This window comes from Tachysurus fulvidraco, chromosome 1 (genome assembly GCF_022655615.1).
Source record: "Tachysurus fulvidraco isolate hzauxx_2018 chromosome 1, HZAU_PFXX_2.0, whole genome shotgun sequence".
Classification (NCBI taxonomy): domain Eukaryota; kingdom Metazoa; phylum Chordata; class Actinopteri; order Siluriformes; family Bagridae; genus Tachysurus; species Tachysurus fulvidraco.
The window spans coordinates 18,033,793-18,058,296 of NC_062518.1; the positions used below are offsets into that span (position 1 = coordinate 18,033,793).

The 24,504-nt window shown below is 43.6% G+C and overlaps 3 protein-coding genes across 6 annotated transcripts in view; 1 reads left to right on the forward strand and 2 right to left on the reverse strand.

Moving 5' to 3' along the window:
- Positions 1-231: 231 nt before the first annotated feature.
- Positions 232-11,022, reverse strand: map1sb (microtubule-associated protein 1Sb). 2 transcript variants are annotated; one of them, XM_027153545.2, is made up of 7 exons: positions 10,848-11,022; positions 9,711-9,812; positions 8,224-8,306; positions 6,266-6,406; positions 3,025-6,157; positions 2,553-2,761; positions 232-2,289 (listed from the first exon to the last, which is right to left on the reverse strand). In XM_027153545.2, exons 1-7 carry the CDS (start codon positions 10,969-10,971, stop codon positions 2,134-2,136), a joined length of 3,948 nt encoding a protein of 1,315 aa, XP_027009346.2. In that variant the 5' UTR covers positions 10,972-11,022; the 3' UTR covers positions 232-2,133. The 2 variants fall into 2 exon arrangements, with proteins under 2 accessions (XP_027009346.2, XP_027009347.2); XM_027153546.2 differs by having other exon boundaries at positions 2,553-2,758; positions 10,848-11,021.
- Positions 11,023-13,028: 2,006 nt separating this feature from the next.
- Positions 13,029-14,526, reverse strand: LOC113647022 (cocaine- and amphetamine-regulated transcript protein-like). Its single transcript, XM_027153550.2, has 3 exons — positions 14,134-14,526; positions 13,689-13,772; positions 13,029-13,316 (listed from the first exon to the last, which is right to left on the reverse strand). Exons 1-3 carry the CDS (start codon positions 14,263-14,265, stop codon positions 13,209-13,211), a joined length of 324 nt encoding a protein of 107 aa, XP_027009351.1. The 5' UTR covers positions 14,266-14,526; the 3' UTR covers positions 13,029-13,208.
- A 2,345-nt stretch (positions 14,527-16,871) lies between these two features.
- The window catches only part of sec62 (SEC62 homolog, preprotein translocation factor), an 8,519-nt gene continuing 886 nt past the window's right edge, over positions 16,872-24,504 (forward strand). The window contains exons 1-7 of one of the 3 annotated variants that reach the window (XM_027153780.2): positions 16,872-17,026; positions 18,143-18,251; positions 18,338-18,443; positions 22,208-22,397; positions 22,490-22,585; positions 24,115-24,175; positions 24,477-24,504. The exon at positions 24,477-24,504 is cut by the window's right edge and continues 92 nt beyond it. In XM_027153780.2, coding sequence (XP_027009581.2) covers positions 16,991-17,026; positions 18,143-18,251; positions 18,338-18,443; positions 22,208-22,397; positions 22,490-22,585; positions 24,115-24,175; positions 24,477-24,504 — 626 coding nt within the window. In that variant the 5' untranslated portion in view covers positions 16,872-16,990. Of the gene's footprint in view, positions 17,027-17,052; positions 17,210-17,265; positions 17,383-18,142; positions 18,252-18,337; positions 18,444-22,207; positions 22,398-22,489; positions 22,586-24,114; positions 24,176-24,476 lie in introns of those variants that run through there. The other 2 variants (XM_047800456.1, XM_027153781.2) reach the window with 2 other exon arrangements.

The window sequence follows — 24,504 nt, forward strand, 5'->3', positions numbered from 1 at the left end:
ATACAAACAATAATAAAAATGAAAGAAAAGAATAATGAGAACTGCATGTTTATCACTGCTGGGGCCCTGAACAAGGCCCTTAACCCTCAGTTGCAAGTCACTCTGGATAAGAGTGTCTGCTAAATGTCATAAATGTAAATGTATTTTTAACGAGCCACCGAACCTCTAGATGACAGACTTTATTACCTCAGACGTATGAGGTGTGAAAAAGGAAGTGACATCACACACAAAACCAGTTAATATTTGTATTTTAATAACAAATCCATATCATACACTCTTCTGGTTTATATTACACACTAGTTTCGTGCCCATGTGGAGTTGGTTTCAGAATAAAATCCTGTGATTCAGCAGGAGAAAGTCACAGCACATTAAACACACAACAGCAGCAGAACAACATCACAAACACTGGAATTATACGTCATTGATTTCTTTCACCGTGTCAGCGTTCCTAAGTGCTTCACGAGCCCGGCTCTAACATACCGTTAAATATTACTAATCCCTGTTTTACGTGTTATTTAGCTACACTGTCTGTCTGTCATTCCAGCAGGATTTTGGCCATTTTTACTGTTAAAAATTCTACATTTAAGTTAAAGTAAGTTAAAATAACTAGCCGGCGGCTAACGTGCTCTAGCTAGCTAACAAATAGTCTGACTAGAGAGATCACCATAACGTCCTTCAGCTGGACCGCAGACAGACATGTCTCTAATGTTGCTCTGGGTGTGGTCATAGGGGCAGGGTGTTGTTATGGAAACCAGGCAAACAATATGCAACGGTCACTGTACTGAGCATTTCGTTACAGTGGTGAACAATAAGATTGTCTGTTTCATGCTTAAATTACATTAGCTGGCTTAGAGAGCCTAAAAGAAGTGTTCGTCTCGTCTGATCGGCTAGAGCTCGTGTGAATTTAGATGTAAAATAACTAAATGTGATGTAATTATTATGAGAGTAATGTTAGCTACAGCGGACAGAATGTTTTCGTGTGTTTTTTCCAATAATATATTAAAGAAAGTCTGAGAGTTTATTAGAGCAGCAAATGTCTCTGAACTGTGCAGAATGTTCAGACAGCATGAGCTACAAAGGACAAAAATACAAGACAACAAAAAAACATGAGCAAGTATAACATAAAAAAAAAGGAAAGGAAAGATTTTTGATGAAGAACAGAAATCAGTTCAGAGGAATGACTTTTCCCATGGGGAACTTTATAAAGAAACTGCCATAAAGTCACTAATTGTTGATTCACTCTGGAATTAAGGGCCAGGTTTTTGTTAGAAAGCCTAATCAGGAAGTTTCCCAGGAAACAAACACAAGCAGCTTGACTAACATATGCTTTTTTTATTTTCTGTATCTGCATGATGTATTATTTACTCTATAATCATATTAATAATATTCTTCATCAGGATGTCCTTATTTCGTTAAGGATTTAGACGCATTCTCACACGTGCGTGTCCGTCCACTCTACAGCTACTTCTACACTTTGGCTTATACTCGTGCGTTCTGGAACATTTTCTATCACAACTGTTGTATTTTTTTTATCTAAAATAAACAAACTAGAACCACATGCAGGAAACACAGCGTGCACACACTGCTACACACATCGTGAGTGTTTATTACATCAGTGAGAGTTTAAATGTTGATTAAATGTGGAACTTCAACACACAGTGGTGTGTGATTATGAAATGCTAAAAATCTTTCGTTATCTTCGGTTTCCTGCTTCCTACTTCCCGGTTCCATGTCAGGAAATAATGTTAACATTCATGACTATACCACCCGAAGTTGTAAGAGTTCACCCCAAACCCTAAAATGCATCACTATGTAGTGCAATAAAACAACGTCTCAAAACTTAGTGTACTCACTAGGGTGTCGGCTAAACCCAGAACCACCTAGAACCCATAGAGTAAATTCTAATAAGACTGGATAGTAGTTAGTGTAATAATGTTTATTAGTGTTTGTTAGAACCCAATTAGCTAATTAGCACACCATTAATGAGGTGTGTGTGTGTTAGTATTTGTCTTAAATCTGTGTGTGTTAGTGTGTGTATAGATTCAAAAACACTACACCATTTTCTGTTGTTTTTTTAAAAAACGTTTTTAAATTAAATCTCTGCCCATTCTTTCTGTATTTTACCACTGTGTGTCAGAACTCCACTTTACAGGCAGGGAATGTCTCCTCCTGCATAGCTACTGTGCTGTTGCTCCCCAGAACGGTGATGCCCAGCTGCTGCTGCCTCTCCTGGGTCTGATGGTACCACTCGTGCATCATCATCGACTCAAACGTTGGGATTAACGTCACCTGGAGAAGGAAATGACTCAAAATGAGTTGCAGATGAGTGATTAGCCTATTATTCTTAATCCTCCTGGCTGGCTCGCTTACTGACTTTCTTATAGGTTCTCGTGTTGACTGTCTCTCTAATTAGTTGTCTTTTTTACTAGCTGTCTCTCTTATTGGCTTGCTCTTATTGGATGTCTTTATTTCTGGCTGTCTCTCTCACTGACTGTCATTCGTATTGCTTAAGATAATCAACCCTAAATGTTGCTTAAAAATAGTGAACTTACTGGCACATCTTCAGGCCAAACAGACTTTCCATCCAGTAAAGCATCCAAAATGGGTCTCATCATGGCTTCTTTAAGATCATCATCTCCACTTATAATGTAACAAGATGATCGCAAACGGCAGAAGAATTCGACATCAATTGTGGAAGCTGCATTTCCAGACGGAAGGTATGCCAGGTCTAAATAGACTGAGGTGATGCCCTTCATACCTGCTGGTGATTAGGGAGAAAACCAGTTAAACAAGATCATAAGATCTTAGCATAAGAACTAACTAATCTTTGATTATAATGATTTTACCGGAAACAGTGAAAGACTGCAAAAATAATGACTTTTGTAGCAAGGAGTAAATGTTATAATCTGAATAACATCTGCTGAGGCAAATGCACATTATGAGTAAGATAACTAATGTAAGAATGACTGCCATACGTCTTCCAGAAGCTTTCAAGTGACGGTTTGCTTATAAAACTTTTCCTACCTGTGGTGGATAATCGTTTGGCACCAACATGGGAAGAACGTGATACCGGAGGGTCTACAGTAGAATTTGACCTCAGACTCCCAGCTGATCCACTCTGACTTCCTGTTCTGGTTTTACTAGCTTGTGCTGAAATGCTAGATGCACTCAGCCTCTGAGTAACCGCAGTCATCTTTCTGTTCTTTGCACCTGTTTTTCCAAGTTTTCCAGGATCAGGCATGCAGGCCCCGGGCTGGGCAGGAAGAGGAGGGAAGTCTTTGAGAGGAACAGGAAGAGGATCCTGAAGTGGTGAATTATTCAGGTTCAAGTTCTCAGAGGAGCACTGTACACCTGCCTCCTCATCAGAATCTAACGCACCATCTGCGGTTATAGAAGGGAATTCCTCCAGACCGGGTGGGGGGTCAGAATCTGAGGCAGTGGGAAAATAGTCGCTAGCAGAGGTGAGTGGAGTTTCCTGGGCTGGGTGATTGACCTTGTTGCCAAAAAACACCTGTTGCAGGGGCTTCACCACTTCTTGGGAGCGATCACTATCATCTGAGAAGTCATGAGGGCTGGTAGCCATAAGTGCTGGTGAAAGGGTGTGCTGATCTTTCTCTAGAGGTTTAAAATGCTTAAATTCGCAGGGAGAAACCAAACAAAGGTCTACATCATGAGCAGAATCAAACATCAGACTCTGTGGTCCAGAGGGATGTCCATCTGGGGCGTCGTTCATCACCCTCTTGGTATGTGCCATCTTCAAAGATAAAGGCATGCCTACTTTAAAGTCAGGATCTCCATAGTGTCCATTAGAGTAGGACGTCTCGTCCTCGTTTGTGGATTCACTCACCGTAGGAAGCACCTGCTCAAAGGACATTGATAAAGACTCATCAACCTCAGTGGACTGTGGTGAGCTAACTTCAGCAGGCATTGAGTGGGTTGTGGTTGTCACTGTGGGTGATATATCAGGAATAATGTCCTTGAAAGAGCTCAAAGACAGGAAACTGGAGTGTTTCTCTTTAGAAGAACTGGAGTTGCTCTCTTGTGTACTTTTGGGACATCCAGACTCTGAAGTCTTACATGATGCTCCTTGCTGACTCTCTGATCCCAAGCACATCTTAGCTGCTAAGCTGCTGCGGTCACTGGAGGCCCAAGTTTCCTCAGGAGATATGTGGTATGGCGTATGACCAGCACTGTTTGGACCAGATCTTGGAGAACTCAACTCCAAAGTCTTTTCATCTGGACTAATGCAGACATCGTCATGGCCACTTTGGGGTGGATTGTCCTTCACACTCCCGTCGACCCAACTAACCTCAGTGGGTGTAAGGACCAGATTTACACTGTGCTCAGTCTTTGGATTCTTGATATTTCCAGAGGCCTCAGTGAACTTGACTGAATTCAGTATGTCATCTGTAGACTTCTCTTGACTCGCAGAGCTGTTTTTTGGATCGACTTCACCTCCCGATTCCTTCCTCAGTGGGATACTAGAAGACAGTTCATGTAACTGCTCATGCTCCATTTCCAGAACCTCTGTTGTCATATCCTCAGGTAAAGTGATTCCTGAGGGTTTTGGATCTGCACCCACATCACCTGAGAGCTTCTGGTTTTGCTGCTCCTTGTTAGATTTATTAATTTTCACTTTGTCTTCTGTCCCTTTGTTTACTTTAACTGATTTTTTCTTTGGACCTGCAGATTTACTTGGGTCTGCAGGAGGCGATGCAGACCTTGGAGTTATTTTCTTGGTCTCTTTCCCCATCAAATTTCTTTTTTTGTCTTCAGTTTTTTCGTTGTCCTTCTGTTTGTTCACTGGGGAATCCGATTTTCCTGACGTTTTCCTCTGTCCGGGTTCCTGTTTCTTTGTCACAGGCATGCTACTTCTGTCATCTTTTTTGTTGGTTTTAAAAGATTCATTCCTTGCAATAGTTTTGTTCAGTTTAGACTTGACACCATTTTCAACAGACTTTGGTTTTTCTTCTCCATTCATAGACTTGAGCTTGACCTTGTCTTTTGGCTCTGGATTTCCATGAACTGATTTCTCCTTTGTTGTGCCACTGCTTGTCCTGGTTTCTTTGGTCTGAGACTTGAGACTGTCTTGGCTCTCAGCTCTTCTTGGATGCTTTTCTGACTTCGGCTCAATATCTTTGGAGCACACTACAGGACGTTTGAGAAACTCCAGGTGCTTCAGCTTTTCTAGACCTTCCAGTATCTTAGCTTGTGGTGTTGACCCAGGGAAAAGAACTCGTATGATCTTTTCATGAGGACTGGCAGGATGCCATGCAAGTAAAGTGCAAATAGACACCAGAGAACTAAGGGGAATTTCAGAACCTTTAGGATTGTTGCTGTTTTCAGGCCAGCGATTCATGAAGTCCTCAAACTCTTTGCTGCCTTTAACTGGGTTAATAACATAAAGCTCAAGACATCCAACTCCCATCTTCTGAAACAGAATCACTGGTTCTATAGGACCACTTGAATTGCGAAGTAGTGGTTCTGCTGAGATCTTCAGTTTCTCCAAGTGACGTAACGTAAGACCTGCTTGATCGCTACTCCGCAGCACGTTTGTATCACCTTGAATTTTTTTCAGCCTTTTTGGTGCATTAAAGAAAACAACACCCAACTCTGGAGAGATCAAATTTTTCAGCCACTTTTCTTTATTCTCTGAGTCAGAATTATCTTCATCGAGCTCAGCGACTTTCCTGGCAAAAAGACTATTAATCCCTGGAAGATTATCAGTCCCAGCATGAGTGAGAAGAACAGAATCCACACGGTCCAGATGCCTGACTAACTTCCAGAAGCAAGAGCGTGGATCCGAACCACCGTTGACCAGGACGTTGCATCCGTTGACAGCAAAAAAGGCACAGTCCCCTCTCCCACCTGGAAATATGTAGCAGCAGGGACGACAGAGTTTGAGGAACCCCACTGTACCTGGGGGTTCCAAGAGATCAAATGGAGTTAATGGCTCAATGTTCTGGCAGAGATGATCAGTGAACTCCTGGAGCCCATCCATTTTGGGCAGCACCATTAAAGGGTTCACCTTAATATCTATTACATCTTGTAAATTGTGTTTCCCAAGTATGGAGTTCTTCCAAGTTCCAGTCTTCGGGCAACTAAGGGTCAGGTTTGCTTTTCCTGTCACACTGGCAGTGTTTAGCTGCTGTTGAATCTGTAGTGTGTGAAAATAATAACACTGTCAGTGAAGGTGCCGAATCTTTTGACTCGACTCATTTTTTTGTGCCGTAGTTTAAGAAACTTAGAAATGTTTTCCACGAACCTCCTCATCTGTAAAGATCTGAACAAAGTGATTTGAAGAGAAGTGTCCGGTGTGTAAGACGAGGTCCCCGCTGTCCTCCAGCGAGCGCCCGGCCAGTACCAGGAGCTTGTGCAGGGACGTGTCTGTTATCAGGTCGTTTATCTGCATAAATTAGCATGCTAATTATGGACAGTCAATAGTACAGTCACTATTCACTGGAACCTAAAGAAATGTGGAAACGTAAATGCAAAAAAAAATTTTGTGAATTGCTAAATAGTGTATAATGATTTTAAACTCATCATTTAGCATTTAAAAATGATTTTTGTGTGTGGACTCTGCTTCCAAAATTCACAACACCTGTTTTCTGATTAATTAAACTTTGTCACCATAAATATCGCCAAATACAGGGGTTTAAAAATGGAGTCCATTTTACTTGGGACTCAGAATGATTTTTCTAAGCTTTTGCTGAACAAAACCTGTGGATATTCAGAGCAAGGCTGTTACGGCGTCAGCCACTACACTACACTCAAGTCAAGTCAAGAAGCTTTTATTGTCATTTCCACCATATATAGCTGTTACAGTACACAGTGACATGTGACTCCAGGATCATGGAGCTACATAGAACAAAGACAGAGCTATAAGGACTTAGTAAGTTAGTCTTAGCCACATAAAGTGTATCTGTGTAACCTGGTGTACACAGTGCAGGACAAGACAGACAAGACAGACAAGAGAATGCAGGACAAAAGACAGTGCAGACAAAAGACAGTGCAGGACAAAAGACAGTGCAGACAAAACATTACAAGACAATACACAAAAGACAATAAACAGGAACAGCGGTGACCAGCGAACATACTGTATGTTCAACAATATTGCATGCATTAATACTATAATAAACACAGTGTTATAGCAGCAGGTCCCTGAGATAATGTAAAGTATTGTGCAAAACGGCAAATGACTGAAATGTGAGAATGTGCAAAAAAATGTGCAAAAATAGGTTGATATATATATATATATATATATATATATATATATATATATATATATATATATATATATATATATATATATATATATATGAAATGAAATGTAAGTTCCCTGACTTGGAATCGGGCCGTAGCGGTGAGAGCACCGAAAACCACCAGACTCCTTCTGAGCCACCAGAGGGAGCCCTAGCTAGTGTATGGAGCATTTCTGGGGTCACCATGTGCTCACACATATTCTCTGTATTTGGATATTTTTGTCCTGCTGTTTGCTAACCTGGTTTTTGTATAGATTTCCTCTTCAACTCTGTCTTTGCCCTGAGTTTAATTGTTGTGGACTGTAATATTTTGGTTATTGATCTCTGCCTGTTCACTTGACCCTGCTTCAATAAAGCCACAAATGGATCACGCCAAGGTCTCGTTACAAAGGTCATATCTGTATGGCTAATCCCTGAGTTTCTGTAACATGGAGCAGATGCAGCCGAATGGTTTGTGTGCCAATAGTTAAGAGAAGTGACAAAAAGAAACAGGTTGTTTGGTCATAAAAAATATCTTTGTTAATAAAAATAGAGCTGGAGTTTACAGAATTACGCTGCAAATATAAACAGAATCTTGGAACTTCGGCAACGTGAAATTGTGCAAATTGTATGTTCTCAAAATTCTGGAAAGTTCCTTCATGAGTCTCTGTGTTGGAGGTCAGGTTTAAAAAAACACTGATGGACTGAAAGCCCCAGAAGAGATCAGAGATCAAACACGCTGCGGCTTCAGACTTTCTATTGTTTTGTTTTTGTTTGTTTGAAAAAATCAAAGACAAAAGAAAGAAAATCTTCAGAGAAGAATAAATAAATAAATAATAAAGATATGAAGTGACGTTTGATTTGAATTCTTGTGTCCTGTATGAGAGCTTCTAGAGCTTGTGTAACATTATTATGTTTAATTATTGTGTATCGACCCTGAGCAGACACACAACCATGTCAGATGTCAGTCACCAGAACAGACCTGAGCGTAAAGAGTTTCCTCTGATGGATTGAACACAACTCTGCAGCTGAACACACTCGTACTGAACTCCAATATCCGCTGACCTACACACACACACAGGTCAGGAGACAGACAAGCAGGATTTCTTAAGCAGACACTTATCTCATGTGATTAGACAAAACAGACAAAACCACTACATCTGATTCCTCAGTAGATCAGACTGAGTGTGTTGATGTGTTGAATTATGTAGAATTATGTAGAATAAGATGGTGATCAGTTTAAACCATGACTTTATCCTGAGGCTGACAAAATCGAGGTAAGGTAATGTGTGGTGGAGGTAAGTCACCTGTTTGTCACTCATTTTATAGCCATGCCATCTCCCCACCCCATCTCCCCACCCCTTTGCCTTCTCCCTACCCCTACTCATTACCCCATCTCACCACCCTGTCTCCCCACCCCTACCCCATCTCCGACACACACACACACACACACACGCACACACACAAACACATACCCACACACACACACACTCATGTTTGTATAGTGTTTAGAATTGTTTTAGCCTGCTTCTCAGACTTACACTCTCTTCACTTTTTTCCTGCAGCAGCCCATTTCCTGTTTCATACCCACACTTCCTGTTAAACCTAGAGCCACCCTCATGGGGTCAAAAGGTCTAAAAGCAAGCATGTGGGGCAGGAAGGTTTTCTTTTTTAAAGCAAATTCTCCTGTTTGTGGGGAAAAATAATAAAGTAAACGTGGTGTAGAGAGTTTCGTGTTCTGAACAATCGGTCATTAGCACTTCCTTCCTGAACTAATACTGATTATAACACACACACAAAACCAACACACTCTCTCTCTCTCTCTAACACACACACACACACACCACACACACACATCTAACAGTCAGAGCTGTTCAGTCAACAACAGCCTTATTGTTATGTGAATGTGAAACATTCCTGAACAACACACACACACACACACACACACACACACACACACACACACACACACACACACACACACACAGCAGCTCTGTTGTTTAAAATCTAGCCTTTGTGGAGAAATAGACCACGAGTGTCTCTCATGTCTGACACACAGTTATTTAATCACATGTTTATTTGGTGATAGTTTTTACACTTTTACATTTTACTGTATATAATCTTTGTGTATGATTATAAAATATTACTTTTACTGTATATAATATTTGTGTGTGACACACTGATATGTTTGTGTAGGATTCTGTAAAGCTTTTTATTTCTACTTTCACTGACATTATTTTATTTGTTATTATTTATTGTGTACTGGAAATCTACAACAAAACACAAGAATGACATTAATCCTGCAGTACAACAGTAAAGGTGAGTGTGTGTGTGTGTGTGTGTGTGTGTGTGTGTGTGTGTGTGTGTGTGTGTGTGTGTGTGTGTGTGTCTCCGTGTGTGTTTCTGTGTGTGTTTCTGTGTGTCTGTTTCTGTGTGTTTCTGTGTGTGTGTCTGTGTGTGTCTGCTCACCTTTAACATCACTGCAGCTCTGAGATGAGCGACGACTCACAAACAATCTGAGTTCTTCATCCAGATTACATGCTGTCAGATCCACATCCCACACCCTCAACCCTGCAAACACACACACACACACAAATAAAGTAAATTATTAACTTTAATAAAAAAGACTCTCAGGAAAGTTTTAAACTTAACCTTTTGGGAAAAAAACAGTCATCATCATCTTCTTCATCTTCATGTTTATTGACAGATGAAAAGTGAGTATGAGGAAGAGGATCAGAGAAGCTTCACAATTTGGCTGTTTTGACACACTGACATTACATCATCATAAGTTCTTTAAAATATCAGGAGATCTTAGCCGATATACCCTGAATACCTCTGCCAGGAGGTTATGCTGTGGCCAGAGATAGAAGTTTTAATTTAAAAAAATCAGCTCAGACACGTGGACTAATCAATAGACACATGGCTAGAGGAACCAAATCGGTGTGTGACGCCGTCCAGACGTCCTGTTATTCTCTCTAAAGTAAAGGTAGGTAATATTAACGGTAGGGGGTGCCAATAATTTTGAAAGCTACCCATTTCATTTGGACATGAGCACTGAGCTATTCAGGACTAAATATTCCTTCAAATCTAGATCTGATGCTGCACTTATCTACCGGTTCTGTTTACCCTTTAATCGGGGATGCCAATACTTACGGAGGCAGTTATGACGTCATAAAGTTTTTGGTTTTTCATCGCTGCACGATTTTTTCACAAACAGCTGATGTGTGTGGATTTAACGAGACCGAGGGTGTGTGTTCATGCGGACGCGGACACGGACACACACACACACACACACACACACACACACACACACATTTTACATCATTACATTAAGACGCGCGTGCACACGTGTAATAAGGGTGTGATGTGTGATGAGAGAGGCAGAGGTGTTTGTGTGTGTGTGTGTGTGTGTGTGTGTGTGTGTGTGTGTGTGTGTGTGTGTGTGTGTGTGTGTGTGTGTGTGTGTGTGTGTGTGGAGTAGCTCTATTCCTCTCCTCCCGGTGTCATCGCATCCTCACACTCACATGCGCCATAAAATATACATCACTATCCCAGGAGGCCGATAATCCGTTCAATATCCTTCTGATTATCCTTCTGATTATTTACCTCTGTGGATCTCTGAGGCGATAAAGTCCCTGCTGATGCAGTCCGGAGCCGCGCTGATGATAAGGAGCGCAGAGAAGCGCGCGGGGATGAAGCCGGGATGCGACACGCGCTCCTCCTCCGCCATGATGGGAGGTTCTGCTGAGGATGAAGGCGCGCGCACACACACACACACACACACACACACACACACACACACACACACACACACACACACACACACACACACACACACACACACACAGCAGTCTTTAACACAGTTCAGGTTAGCTCACTGCCATAAGGGGGCGTCATTAATAATGATACAGTCGTATGCAAAAGTTTAGGCACCCTTGACCATTTCCGTTTATAAATATTTGTGTGTTTGGAGCAACAATTTAATTTTGATCTATCATATAACTGAAGGACACTAAAATAATATTTCAGTAGTGAAATGAGGTTTATTGGTCTAACAGAAAATGTGCAATATGCATCAAAACAAAATTTGACAGGTGCATAAATTTGGGCACCCTTGCCATTTTGTTGATTTGAATACCTGTAATTACTTCACACTGATTAATTGGAACACACAATTGGTTTGGTGGCTCATTAAGCCTTCAACTTTATAGACAGGTTCATCTAATCATGAGTGAAGGTATTTAAGGCCAATTGCAAGTGGTTGTTCTCTTTGTCTCTCCTCTGAAGAGTGGCAACATGGAGGCCACAAAACAACTCTCAAATGACCTGAAAACAAAGATTGTTCAACATTATGGTTTAGGGGAAAGCTACAAAAAGTTATGGCAGCGATATAAGCTTTCAGCATCCACTGTGAGGAACATAGTGAGGACATGGAAGACCACAGACACAGTGGCAGGTCACGTAAAATAAAATATTTACACGTATAAATAAAATATTGTAATAAAAAAGAACAGCCCACAGACCACCTCCAAAGACCTACAACATCAATTTGCTGCAGATGGCGTCACTGTGCATCGTTCACAAGGTGAAGCTCAATGGGAGAGTGATGCGTAAGAAGCCTTTCCTGCTCACACGATACAAACTGAGTTGCTTGAGGTCTGCAAACTCACAATTGGACGAGCCAGCTTCATTTTGGAACAAGGTGCTGTGGAGTGATGAAACAAAGCTTGAGTTATTTGGTCATAACAAGAGGCGTTATGCATGGGGGCAAAATAACACAGCATTCCAAGGAAAACACTTGCTACCCACAGTAACATTTGGTGGAGGTTCCATCATGCTGTGGGGCTGTGTGGCCAGTGCCGGTACTGGGAATCTAGGTAAAGTTGAGGGTCGCATGGATTCCACTCAATATCAGCAGATTCTTGAGAATAATGTTGAGGAATCAGTCACAAAGTTGAAGTTGGATATTTCAACAAGACAACGACCCAAATCACTGCTCAAAATCTACTCAGGCATTTCTGCAGAGGAACAAGTACAATGTTCTGGAAAGGCCGTCCCAGTCCCCAGACCTGAATATCATTGAACATCTGTGGGGTGATGTGAAGCGGACTGTCCAGCTCGACAACCATCAAACCTAACTGATCTGGAGATGTTTTGTAAGGAGGAACGGTCCAAAATACATTCATCCAGAACCCAGATACTCATTACAGTCTATAGGAAGCATCTAGAGGCTGTTATTTCTGCTAAAATCGGCTCTACTAAATATTGCTGTGATTTTTCTGTTAGGGGTGCCCAAATTTATGCACCTGTCTAATTTGGTTTTGATGCATATTGCACATTTTCTGTTAATCCAATAAACCCCATGTCATTACTGAAATATTACTTTAGTGTTCTTCAGTTATTTGATAGATCAAAATGAAATTGCTGATAAAACACCAAAATATTTATACATGAAAATCATGGAAATTGTCAAGGGTGCCTAAACTTTTGCATAACTGTATGACTAATATTAATAATAATCTGTGTGTGTGTGTGTGTGTGTCTCTCGCTCTGTGTGTGTGTGTGTGTGTGTGTGTGTGTGTGTGTGTCTCGCTCTGTGTGTGTCTGTGTCTCTCTCTCTGTCTCTCTCTCTCTCTCTCTCTCTCTCTCTGTCTCTCTCTCTCTGTGTGTGTGTCTCTCTCTCACTGTCTCTCTCTTAAACACAGACACACAGTGAGACAGTTTTAGTAAACAGCAGCTTTTGTTTATTGTTGATTACTGAGTTTACACTATAAAGAGAAGAGGAGTGTACACTGTAAAACACTACATGAGTGTACACTGTAAAACAAACACTACAGGAGTGTACACTGTAAAACAAACACTACAGGAGTGTACACTTCGCTTGTTAATGGAATATATTTCTTTAAGGGAACACTTCACATTGAGGAAAACAGAACAGAAGTACACTTGATGGTTAGGGCTTTTTTCTCAGAGGCACTTCATGATAAAGAAGTCGCAGGTGGTCCCGGGGGGGCAGCCGCACAATTTGCCCACCCTCGCCCCCTTACGTGCTGCACACTGCTCACCCGCATCACACTGCAGGAAACAGGAAGTAAAAAAGTGAGGAAGTGACAGAGTACCATGTTGTAGTTCACTCCGAGCTCTGTACCCTAACGAAGAACCCAATACAACTCAGATCATTCCATTAGGGACCAAGAGAATGAGGGAGAATAGAAAGAAGAACATCACAAGCACACTAAAGACACTAGAGAATACAAGGGCACTAGAGATGATGTGGGGAGCAAAAGCACAAAAACACAGTGTACAAGGGAACGAGGGAACATGCAGAACGCAGGACCTGCACACGTATCACACCATCCACAAGCACTGTAATGCTCTCAGCCAATCAGAGCACACCATGCTGCTCTCAGCCAATCAGAAGCCAGACTTAGTGCAGCGTTCTCTTACAGAGGGAAGCTGGCTGAACTTCTTGGTGGTGTTTGGAAGCTGTTTGTTCTTTAATTTCTCAAGAACTGCCTGCAGAGCCTCGATCTATAACACACACACACACACACACACACACACACACACACACACACACACACACACACACAATTACAGAAATCCTCAGGTCTTTAAGTTTATATTTGTTTAATGAAAAATATTGATTCAAATTGATCCAGTAATATAATAACAGTGTGTGTGTGTGTGTGTGTGTGTGTGTGTGTGTGTGTGTGTGTGTGTGTGTGTGTGTGTGTGTGTGTGTGTGTGTGTGTGTTTGTTCTCACCACCTTTTTCCTGTTGAGTTTGATGATGCATATGTACATGAGTGTGTGTATGCATGAGTGTCTATGTGTGAGTGTGTGTGTGTGCCAGTGTGTGTTCAAGTGTGTGTACATGTGTGTGTTCTCACCAGGTATTTCTCCTGTTGGGTTTTGATGATGTGTGTGTGTACAGAACGCTGCTCGAGCGACTCGTCACAACAGGAGAGAACAGCAGACAGACAGAAGGTGGCACTGATAAGGATGAAGCAGGCGCTGGTCATGGTGATGAAGGTGTGTGTGGTGAAACTGCGGTTCAGTCTGCAGCGCTGTGACTCTTTATACTCGCCCTGACGTCAGATTATAAAATATTCATTCTGACTCTAATGAGTGAGGAAGTGACCCTTCACCTGTCGCTCTGAGATGCCACCTGGGACATGTCCCAATTACAGGTCAGGGGATAGGCAGGTGTGTGGAGAACAAACACTAGCATGCTCTAGCTAAACACTATAACTCTAGACAGTTAGCGAATATCACTCACCGCATCCCTGTGAATGAGCCGTTACTATGGAAACGATACCGTAAAAGTCAATACCCAATCAGAGCTCAGAACTTCTAGCTACATGTTGGGCTGATGGACAGCATGTATAAGGCAGTTTGTGTTCATCTAAAGAAGAAGCAGTGATGCCAGGTGTGTTGATGTGATTCAGTGTGACATCACACACACAGCTCAGAGTGGCGTGTTTAAAGAGAGACACCAGGCATTAACCTGACTGGACACTTTACCTGTGCAATAGTGTCAGGGGTGTGATTGGTGTCAGGGGCAGATGATGAAGGGCAAGCATGTTCATGACACTTTAATGACTTCAGGAAGTCCACACGGCCAGAGGCTGTTAGCTAGCAGGAAAGCAGAGCACCAGGAATGAGCAGCATTACCTTTAATAATTTCACACACACTGAACAAACAAATCCTCTCTCCTTCATGGTAACGCTAGCTAGTGCTCTGTGCTTCAGCTGAACAAAACCTGACGTTATCGTTTAGAATTATATTTGTTTAGACTGTTGTTTGTTCAGACGAACATTGGAGTGTCCGAGATCTGTTCAGCAGCCTCACACCAGAGCAGCGAGGTGAGAACAATTCATCACTGAGTCACTTTAATCCTCTCATTACTGATCAACACAACATGCTGTTGCTCTCACCTTCAGCTGCTTTCAGATCAAATACACCCCAAAAATTAAAGTTTGAATTTTAAATATGATAAAATTACTGTATCATTACACAGTCTCAAACAAACACTCAAACAAACACTCAAACAAACACACAAACAAACACACAAACAAACACTCAAATAAACACACAAACAAACACACACTCAAACAAACACTCAAACAAACACACAAACAAAAACTCAAACAAACACACAAACAAACACACAAACAAACACACAAAAACACAAACAAACACACAAACAAACACTCAAACAAACACACAAACAAACACACACTCAAACAAACACTCAAACAAACACACAAACAAAAACTCAAACAAACACACAAAGAAACACATAAACAAACACACAAAAACACAAACAAACACTCAAACAAACACACAAACAAACACAGAAACAGACACTCAAACAAACACACAAACAAACACACAAACAAACACTAAAACAAACACACAAACAAACACAAACACACAAACAAACACACAAACAAACACTCAAAGCTTTTATAAGTAAAATAATATTTTAATAATATTTTATTTATCTAATAAAATAGATAATAATTTATTAAATCTGACACATACACTTATAAACACACATACACACACATACACACACACACACACACTTTTACATACACATACAGACTTATACGTACACACATATACACTTACAGTACACACACAAACACACACATATACACAGTTACAAACACACACTTACACACACACATGCATACACACTTACACACACATGAACACACACACATACAGTAATAATGTAGTTATTAAGGGTGAAGAACATTAAAATCATCATTATTTTTATTATTAATATGTCTAATATAAATGTTAGAGTATAAATAGAGTGTGTGTGTGTGTGTGTGTGTGTGTGTGTGTGTGTGTGTGTGTGTGTGTGTGTGTGTGTGTGTGTGTGTGTGTGAGGGACTGATGGTGTGGCTGATGGTCTGTTGGAGTTGCTCTCTGCGGTCAGGCATTAGGGCTGCATACAATAAGGGTATATGATGCTGCGCACCACAACACACACACAGACACTCATACATACACACACACATATACACACACACACACACACACACACACACACACACACACGCATACATACACACACACAGACATACGTACATACACACACATACACACATGCATACACACAGACACACACACAGACACACACACGAGAGTTGTGGATCTGGTCCACTGGAAGGTGCTCTGACAGCTCCAGAAAAGCAATGAGTACTTTAGCATTTAGTATAGTACAGGTTTGTTGGTTTATTGTGGCAGTTTTACTCCTGTATTTACCCTAATGCCACACCTAAAATAGAATACTTTTTCCTCATGAGGGAGAATTTTATTAAACATATTGACCATCACACGGTAAACGATTTCAACATGCTAATATTGACAATGAATGTTAAATAAATATTTATACATAACTACATACAAGTTCCGTTGCTTCTCTTTAGTCTTTATTCCTTATCACTCTATCATTTAATTTATCATTTCATTAATATTTCCACATTTCCTGGTTGAATTTGTCAAAACAAACTAAAAAACTTTGTTGCTCTGAAGCACGTGGGCGTGGTTAAAGAGCCAGTACCGAAATCAGCCATTAGAGGGCCTCAGAGATGTGTACTGAGTTACACAGTGCGGTGCTGTGGGGGCGGTAGAGAGCGCGCTTTACATGAACGAGGAAGAGATGACTGACGCGGTGTTATCGCCTGGTCACGTGAGCACGTCGCTGGAGGGGGGGGAGATTTAGCATCATGGCGGAACGCAGGAGACACAAGAAGCGAATCCAGGTGAAGTTTCACATTAGTGTGTTTAATAAAGCGCCGTTTATACCTTCAGTCCGCTGCCCCGGTCCGCAGGGAGCGAACACCGCTAGCTGTGTGCACTCAGGGCGCGCAGGGGGGGTTAGCTACTGTGCTAACTGAGGGAAAGTTGGCCATTTTGGAGACGAGTTTGTGTGTGAAAGTGACCAGGTTTGGGTTCTATTACTGTTTATCAGCAGGTGTGTGTGTGTGTGTGTGTGTGTGTGTGTGTGTGTGTGTGTGTGTGTGTGTGTGTGTGTGTGAGAGAGAGAGAGAGAGAGAGAGAGAGAGAGAGAGCGAGCGAGGAAGCTGTGACGAGTGTGGAGACAGTGTCGTGTTGGCAGGTGGGGATAACGGCCTCGGGACACACACACACACACACATACATGCACACACACACTTATATACATACACACATACACACACACACACACACTTACACACACACTTACACACACACTTACACACACACACACACACTTGCACACACACTTATATACACACACTTATACACACACTTGCGCACACACACACACACACATACATACACACACACACACACATACATACACACACACACACATACACACATAAAAATACATATATACACACATACATGTTAGTGTATTTGTAGCAGCTCAGTGTTGATAAAACCTTTCCTGACAAGAGGACAAATTGTGTATGTGTGTGTGTGCTTTTTTTTACGTGTCACATTTCACCTGTTTAGATCTCAGAGCTTGTTTTGGAGAGTTTTATAGTACTTTGGACTTTCTTGTGTTTGTCTAATCAAATGCTCTGTAGTGTTTTAGCCCCGCCCTCTGGGGGCGTGTCATGTGCTACAGTAACCACAGGTATGATGGAAACAGTTGTTTTTGGTTGTGTCCCCACACACACAGTTATTCCAGCTGTGAATGAGTGTGTGTTTTATTTGTGTGACAGTGAGCAGTGTGTGTGTGTTAGTGGTCGTGTGATTTAGCAGTTTGACTCTACTGGCTATCGTGTGAACCAGTTCCACTGTTCAGTGTGCTGCTTCATGGAGCTTTAACGTTCCTCCACAGTGGTCACAGCTGATATTTTGGTGTTTTAAATGGTCTTTGGTTTCAGGAGGTGAGCGAACCGACCAAGGAGGAGAAGGCAGTGGCCAAATACCTCCGCTTTAACTGCCCTACCAAGTCCACTAACATGATGGGCCACAGAGTAGACTACTTCACAGGTCAGTGTTGTTTCTGCTTCTCCTTGTGTTAAAACCACTCTGTGATGCTGTTGCTGTACCTGTGTGTGTGTGTGTGTCCTCCTCAGCCTCTAAAGCAGTGGATTGTCTGCTCGACTCTAAATGGGCCAAATCGAAGAAACCTGAAGAAGCTTTATTCAGCACCAGAGAGTCTGTGGTGGATTACTGCAACAGGTGACTTAGATCGGATTGTTCCACAGGGGTGACTTAGATCAGATTGTTCCACAGGGGTGACTTAGATCGGATTGTTCCACAGGGGTGACTTAGATCGGATTGTTCCACAGGGGTGACTTAGATCGGATTGTTCCACAGGGGTGACTTAGATCGGATTGTTCCACAGGGGTGACTTAGATCGGATTGTTCCCCAGGGGTGACTTAGATCGGATTGTTCCACAGGGGTGACTTAGATCGGATTGTTCCACAGGGGTGACTTGGATCGGATTGTTCCACAGGGGTGACTTAGATCGGATTGTTCCACAGGGGTGACTTAGATCGGATTGTTCCACAGGGGTGACTTAGATCGGATTGTTCCACAGGGGTGACTTAGATCGGATTGTTCCACAGGGGTGACTTAGATCGGATTGTTCCCCAGGGGTGACTTAGATCGGATTGTTCCACAGGGGTGACTTAGATCGGATTGTTCCCCAGGGGTGACTTAGATCGGATTGTTCCACAGGGGTGACTTAGATCGGATTGTTCCACAGGGGTGACTTAGATCGGATTGTTCCACAGGGGTGACTTAGATCGGATTGTTCCACAGTGGTGACTGGATCGGATTGTTCCAAAGGGGTGACTTAGATCGGATTGTTCCACAGGGGTGACTTAGATCGGATTGTTCCACAGGGGTGACTTAGATCGGATTGTTCCACAGGGGTGACTTAGATCGGATTGTTCCACAGGGGTGACTTAGATCGGATTGTTCCCCAGGGGTGACTTAGATCGGATTGTTCCACAGGGGTGACTTAGATCGGATTGTTCCCCAGGGGTGACTTAGATCGGATTGTTCCACAGGGGTGACTTAGATCGGATTGTTCCACAGGGTGACTTAGATCGGATTGTTCCACAGGGGTGACTTAGATCGGATTGTTCCACAGGGGTGACTTAGATCGTAATCTTCCAAGGGTGTGAATTAGAACGAATTGTTACGGAGGGGTGACTTAGATCGGATTGTTCCACAGGGGTGACTTAGATCGGATTGTTCCACAGGGGTGACTTAGATCGGATTGTTCCACAGGGGTGACTTAGATCGGATTGTTCCACAGGGGTGACTTAGATCGGATTGTTCCACAGGGGTGACTTAGATCGGATTGTTCCACAGGGGTGACTTAGATCGGATTGTTCCACAGGGGTGACTTAGATCGGATTGTTCCCCAGGGGTGACTTAGATCGGATTGTTCCCATTGTGTGACTTAGATCGGATTGTTCCACAGGGGTGACTTAGATCGGATTGTTCCACAGGGGTGACTTAGATCGGATTGTTCCACAGGGGTGACTTGGATCGGATTGTTCCACAGGGGTGACTTAGATCGGATTGTTCCACAGGGGTGACTTAGATCGGATTGTTCCACAGGGGTGACTTAGATCGGATTGTTCCACAGGGGTGACTTAGATCGGATTGTTCCACAGGGGTGACTTAGATCGGATTGTTCCCCAGGGGTGACTTAGATCGGATTGTTCCACAGGGGTGACTTAGATCGGATTGTTCCACAGGGGTGACTTAGATCGGATTGTTCCACAGGGGTGACTTAGATCGGATTGTTCCACAGGGGTGACTTAGATCGGATTGTTCCACAGGGGTGACTTAGATCGGATTGTTCCACAGGGGTGACTTAGATCGGATTGTTCCACAGGGGTGACTTAGATCGGATTGTTCCACAGGGGTGACTTAGATCGGATTGTTCCCCAGGGGTGACTTAGATCGGATTGTTCCACAGGGGTGACTTAGATCGGATTGTTCCACAGGGGTGACTTAGGATCGGATTGTTCCACAGGGGTGACTTAGATCGGATTGTTCCACAGGGGTGACTTAGATCGGATTGTTCCACAGGGGTGACTTAGATCGGATTGTTCCACAGGGGTGACTTAGATCGGATTGTTCCACAGGGGTGACTTAGATCGGATTGTTCCCCAGGGGTGACTTAGATCGGATTGTTCCACAGGGGTGACTTAGATCGGATTGTTCCCCAGGGGTGACTTAGATCGGATTGTTCCACAGGGGTGACTTAGATCGGATTGTTCCACAGGGGTGACTTAGATCGGATTGTTCCACAGGGGTGACTTAGATCGGATTGTTCCACAGGGGTGACTTAGATCGGATTGTTCCACAGGGGTGACTTAGATCGGATTGTTCCACAGGGGTGACTTAGATCGGATTGTTCCACAGGGGTGACTTAGATCGGATTGTTCCACAGGGGTGACTTTGCTCGTCTTGTTCCACAGGGGTGACTTAGATCGGATTGTTCCACAGGGGTGACTTAGATCGGATTGTTCCACAGGGGTGACTTAGATCGGATTGTTCCACAGGGGTGACTTAGATCGGATTGTTCCACAGGGGTGACTTAGATCGGATTGTTCCACAGGGGTGACTTAGATCGGATTGTTCCACAGGGGTGACTTAGATCGGATTGTTCCCCAGGGGTGACTTAGATCGGATTGTTCCCCAGGGGTGACTTAGATCGGATTGTTCCACAGGGGTGACTTAGATCGGATTGTTCCACAGGGGTGACTTAGATCGGATTGTTCCACAGGGGTGACTTGGATCGGATTGTTCCACAGGGGTGACTTAGATCGGATTGTTCCACAGGGGTGACTTAGATCGGATTGTTCCACAGGGGTGACTTAGATCGGATTGTTCCACAGGGGTGACTTAGATCGGATTGTTCCACAGGGGTGACTTAGATCGGATTGTTCCCCAGGGGTGACTTAGATCGGATTGTTCCACAGGGGTGACTTAGATCGGATTGTTCCCCAGGGGTGACTTAGATCGGATTGTTCCACAGGGGTGACTTAGATCGGATTGTTCCACAGGGGTGACTTAGATCGGATTGTTCCACAGGGGTGACTTAGATCGGATTGTTCCACAGGGGTGACTTAGATCGGATTGTTCCACAGGGGTGACTTAGATCGGATTGTTCCACAGGGGTGACTTAGATCGGATTGTTCCACAGGGGTGACTTAGATCGGATTGTTCCACAGGGGTGACTTAGATCGGATTGTTCCACAGGGGTGACTTAGATCGGATTGTTCCACAGGGGTGACTTAGATCGGATTGTTCCACAGGGGTGACTTAGATCGGATTGTTCCACAGGGGTGACTTAGATCGGATTGTTCCACAGGGGTGACTTAGATCGGATTGTTCCACAGGGGTGACTTAGATCGGATTGTTCCACAGGGGTGACTTAGATCGGATTGTTCCACAGGGGTGACTTAGATCGGATTGTTCCACAGGGGTGACTTAGATCGGATTGTTCCACAGGGGTGACTTAGATCGGATTGTTCCACAGGGGTGACTTAGATCGGATTGTTCCACAGGGGTGACTTAGATCGGATTGTTCCACAGGGGTGACTTAGATCGGATTGTTCCACAGGGGTGACTTAGATCGGATTGTTCCACAGGGGTGACTTAGATCGGATTGTTCCCCAGGGGTGACTTAGATCGGATTGTTCCCCAGGGGTGACTTAGATCGGATTGTTCCCCAGGGGTGACTTAGATCGGATTGTTCCACAGGGGTGACTTAGATCGGATTGTTCCACAGGGGTGACTTAGATCGGATTGTTCCCCAGGGGTGACTTAGATCGGATTGTTCCACAGGGGTGACAGATTGGATCTGCTCCATGATACTGAGATCTGTTGTGATGCGCTCCTTAAACAGGTTCACACACGTTCGTTAGATGACGAGGATCGCTCTTTATCTTTTTGTGGGACTGATCTCTCACAGGCTCCTGAAGAAGCAGTTCTTCCACCGGGCTCTGAAGGTGATGAAGAAGAAACCAGAGAAAGATCCAAAGAAGGAGAAGGTGAAGGGTGATGGAGGCAAAGAGGAGGAGAAGAAGAGCAAGAAGGAGAAGGAAAAAGAGAAGGAGAAGAAGAAAGACACCGAGGCCACAGACACCAAGAAAGAGAAGAGCGTAAGAGAAGTTCGTCCTGAAGTGTGGGGGATTTACTATCTGATGGTGTTCTTATTGTGTGTGTGTGTGTGTGTGTGTGTGTGTGTGTGTAGGATGAAAGTCCAGGATCCCCGAAGAAGAAAAAAGAGATTAAGAAGAAGTTTAAACTGGAGCCTCATGAGGATCAGCTGTTTCTAGATGGAAATGAGGTTCTCTTTTAAAATGCGTGCACACACACACGCGCTGTCTCTCGCGCACACACACTGTCTCACACACACACACAGTCTCTCGCACAAACACACTGTCTCACACATACACACACACACGTGCACACGCACACACTGTCTCACACACACAGTCTCTCGCACACACACACACACAGTCTCTCTCGCACACACACACAGTCTCTCGCACACACACAGTCTCTCTCGCACACACACACAGTCTCTCGCACACACACACACACAGTCTCTCGCACACACACACACAGTCTCTCGCACACACACACACAGTCTCTCGCACACACACACACAGTCTCTCGCACACACACACACAGTCTCTCGCACACACACACACACAGTCTCTCGCACACACACACACACAGTCTCTCGCACACACACACACACAGTCTCTCGCACACACACACACACACACACAGTCTCTCGCACACACACACAGTCTCTCGCACACACACACAGTCTCTCGCACACACACACACGCACACACACACAGTCTCTCGCGCACACACACACAGTCTCTCGCGCACACACACACAGTCTCTCGCGCACACACACACAGTCTCTCGCACACACACACACACAGTCTCTCGCACACACACACTGTCTCTCGCACACACACACAGTCTCTCGCACACACACACAGTCTCTCGCACACACACACAGTCTCTCGCACACACACACAGTCTCTCGCACACACACACACACACAGTCTCTCGCACACACACACAGTCTCTCGCACACACACACACAGTCTCTCGCACACACACACACAGTCTCTCGCACACACACACACACAGTCTCTCGCACACACACACACACACAGTCTCTCGCACACACACACACACACAGTCTCTCTCACACACACACAGTCTCTCGCACACACACACACACACACAGTCTCTCGCACACACACACACACAGTCTCTCGCACACACACACACAGTCTCTCGCACACACACACAGTCTCTCGCACACACACACACAGTCTCTCGCACACACACACACAGTCTCTCGCACACACACACAGTCTCTCGCACACACACACAGTCTCTCGCACACACACACACACACTGTCTCTCACACACACACTGTCTCTCACACACACACACAGTCTCACACACACACACACACACACATTCACACTGTCACACACACACATTCACACTGTCACACACACACTGTCACACACACGCACACACACACTGTCACTCACACATACACACACTGTCTCACAGTCACACACACTGTCTCACACATTCACATTCTCACACACACACTCACACACAGTCTCTCTCTCACACACACACACACACACACACACACACACACACACTGTCACTCACACATCCACACACTGTCTCACAGTCTCACACACACACACACACACACTCACTCACTCACACACTGTCACACACACACTCTCACTCACATACACTGGGCATACAGTCTAACTCTTATCTCTCTCTCTCTCTCTCTCTCCCCCCCCTCTCTCTGAGCAGGTGTATGTGTGGATTTATGACCCAGTCCATTTTAAAACCTTTGCCATGGGGCTGGTGTTGGGTAGGTAACAGTTACTGCACAGCTGGAGAGGGTCATGTTTCATTTACAGTACACAGTTAGTCACCACCTTCTTCTGCCCCCTGTCCCCTGTTCACTACCTCACTACTTCTGTCTTACTGTGTCTACCTCCTTATTGTTAAATACTACCATGCTATTTATTTATTTGTTTATTTATTTGTTTGTTTGTTTATTTATCTATCTATATATCTATTTAAATGCAGATGGAGATGAATTATGATAAATCATGTCAATTTGTTCTACTTTTTTTTTAATTAGCGTAACGTGTGTGTGTGTGTGTTAGTGATTGCAGTGATAGCTGCGACACTGTT

Coding starts and splice junctions, on each gene's coding strand:
- map1sb (XM_027153545.2), bottom strand. CDS start 10,971: ATGGCGGAGGAGGAGCGCGTGTCGCATCCCGGCTTCATCCCCGCGCGC. Junction 9,813..10,847: donor CGCCTCAGAGATCCACAGAG/GTAAATAATCAG, acceptor GTGTGTTTGCAG/GGTTGAGGGTGTGGGATGTG. Junction 2,762..3,024: donor CAAACGATTATCCACCACAG/GTAGGAAAAGTT, acceptor CCTAATCACCAG/CAGGTATGAAGGGCATCACC.
- LOC113647022 (XM_027153550.2), bottom strand. CDS start 14,265: ATGACCAGCGCCTGCTTCATCCTTATCAGTGCCACCTTCTGTCTGTCT. Junction 13,773..14,133: donor CCCAACAGGAGAAATACCTG/GTGAGAACACAC, acceptor TGTGTGTTATAG/ATCGAGGCTCTGCAGGCAGT. Junction 13,317..13,688: donor AGTTCAGCCAGCTTCCCTCT/GTAAGAGAACGC, acceptor TGTTTCCTGCAG/TGTGATGCGGGTGAGCAGTG.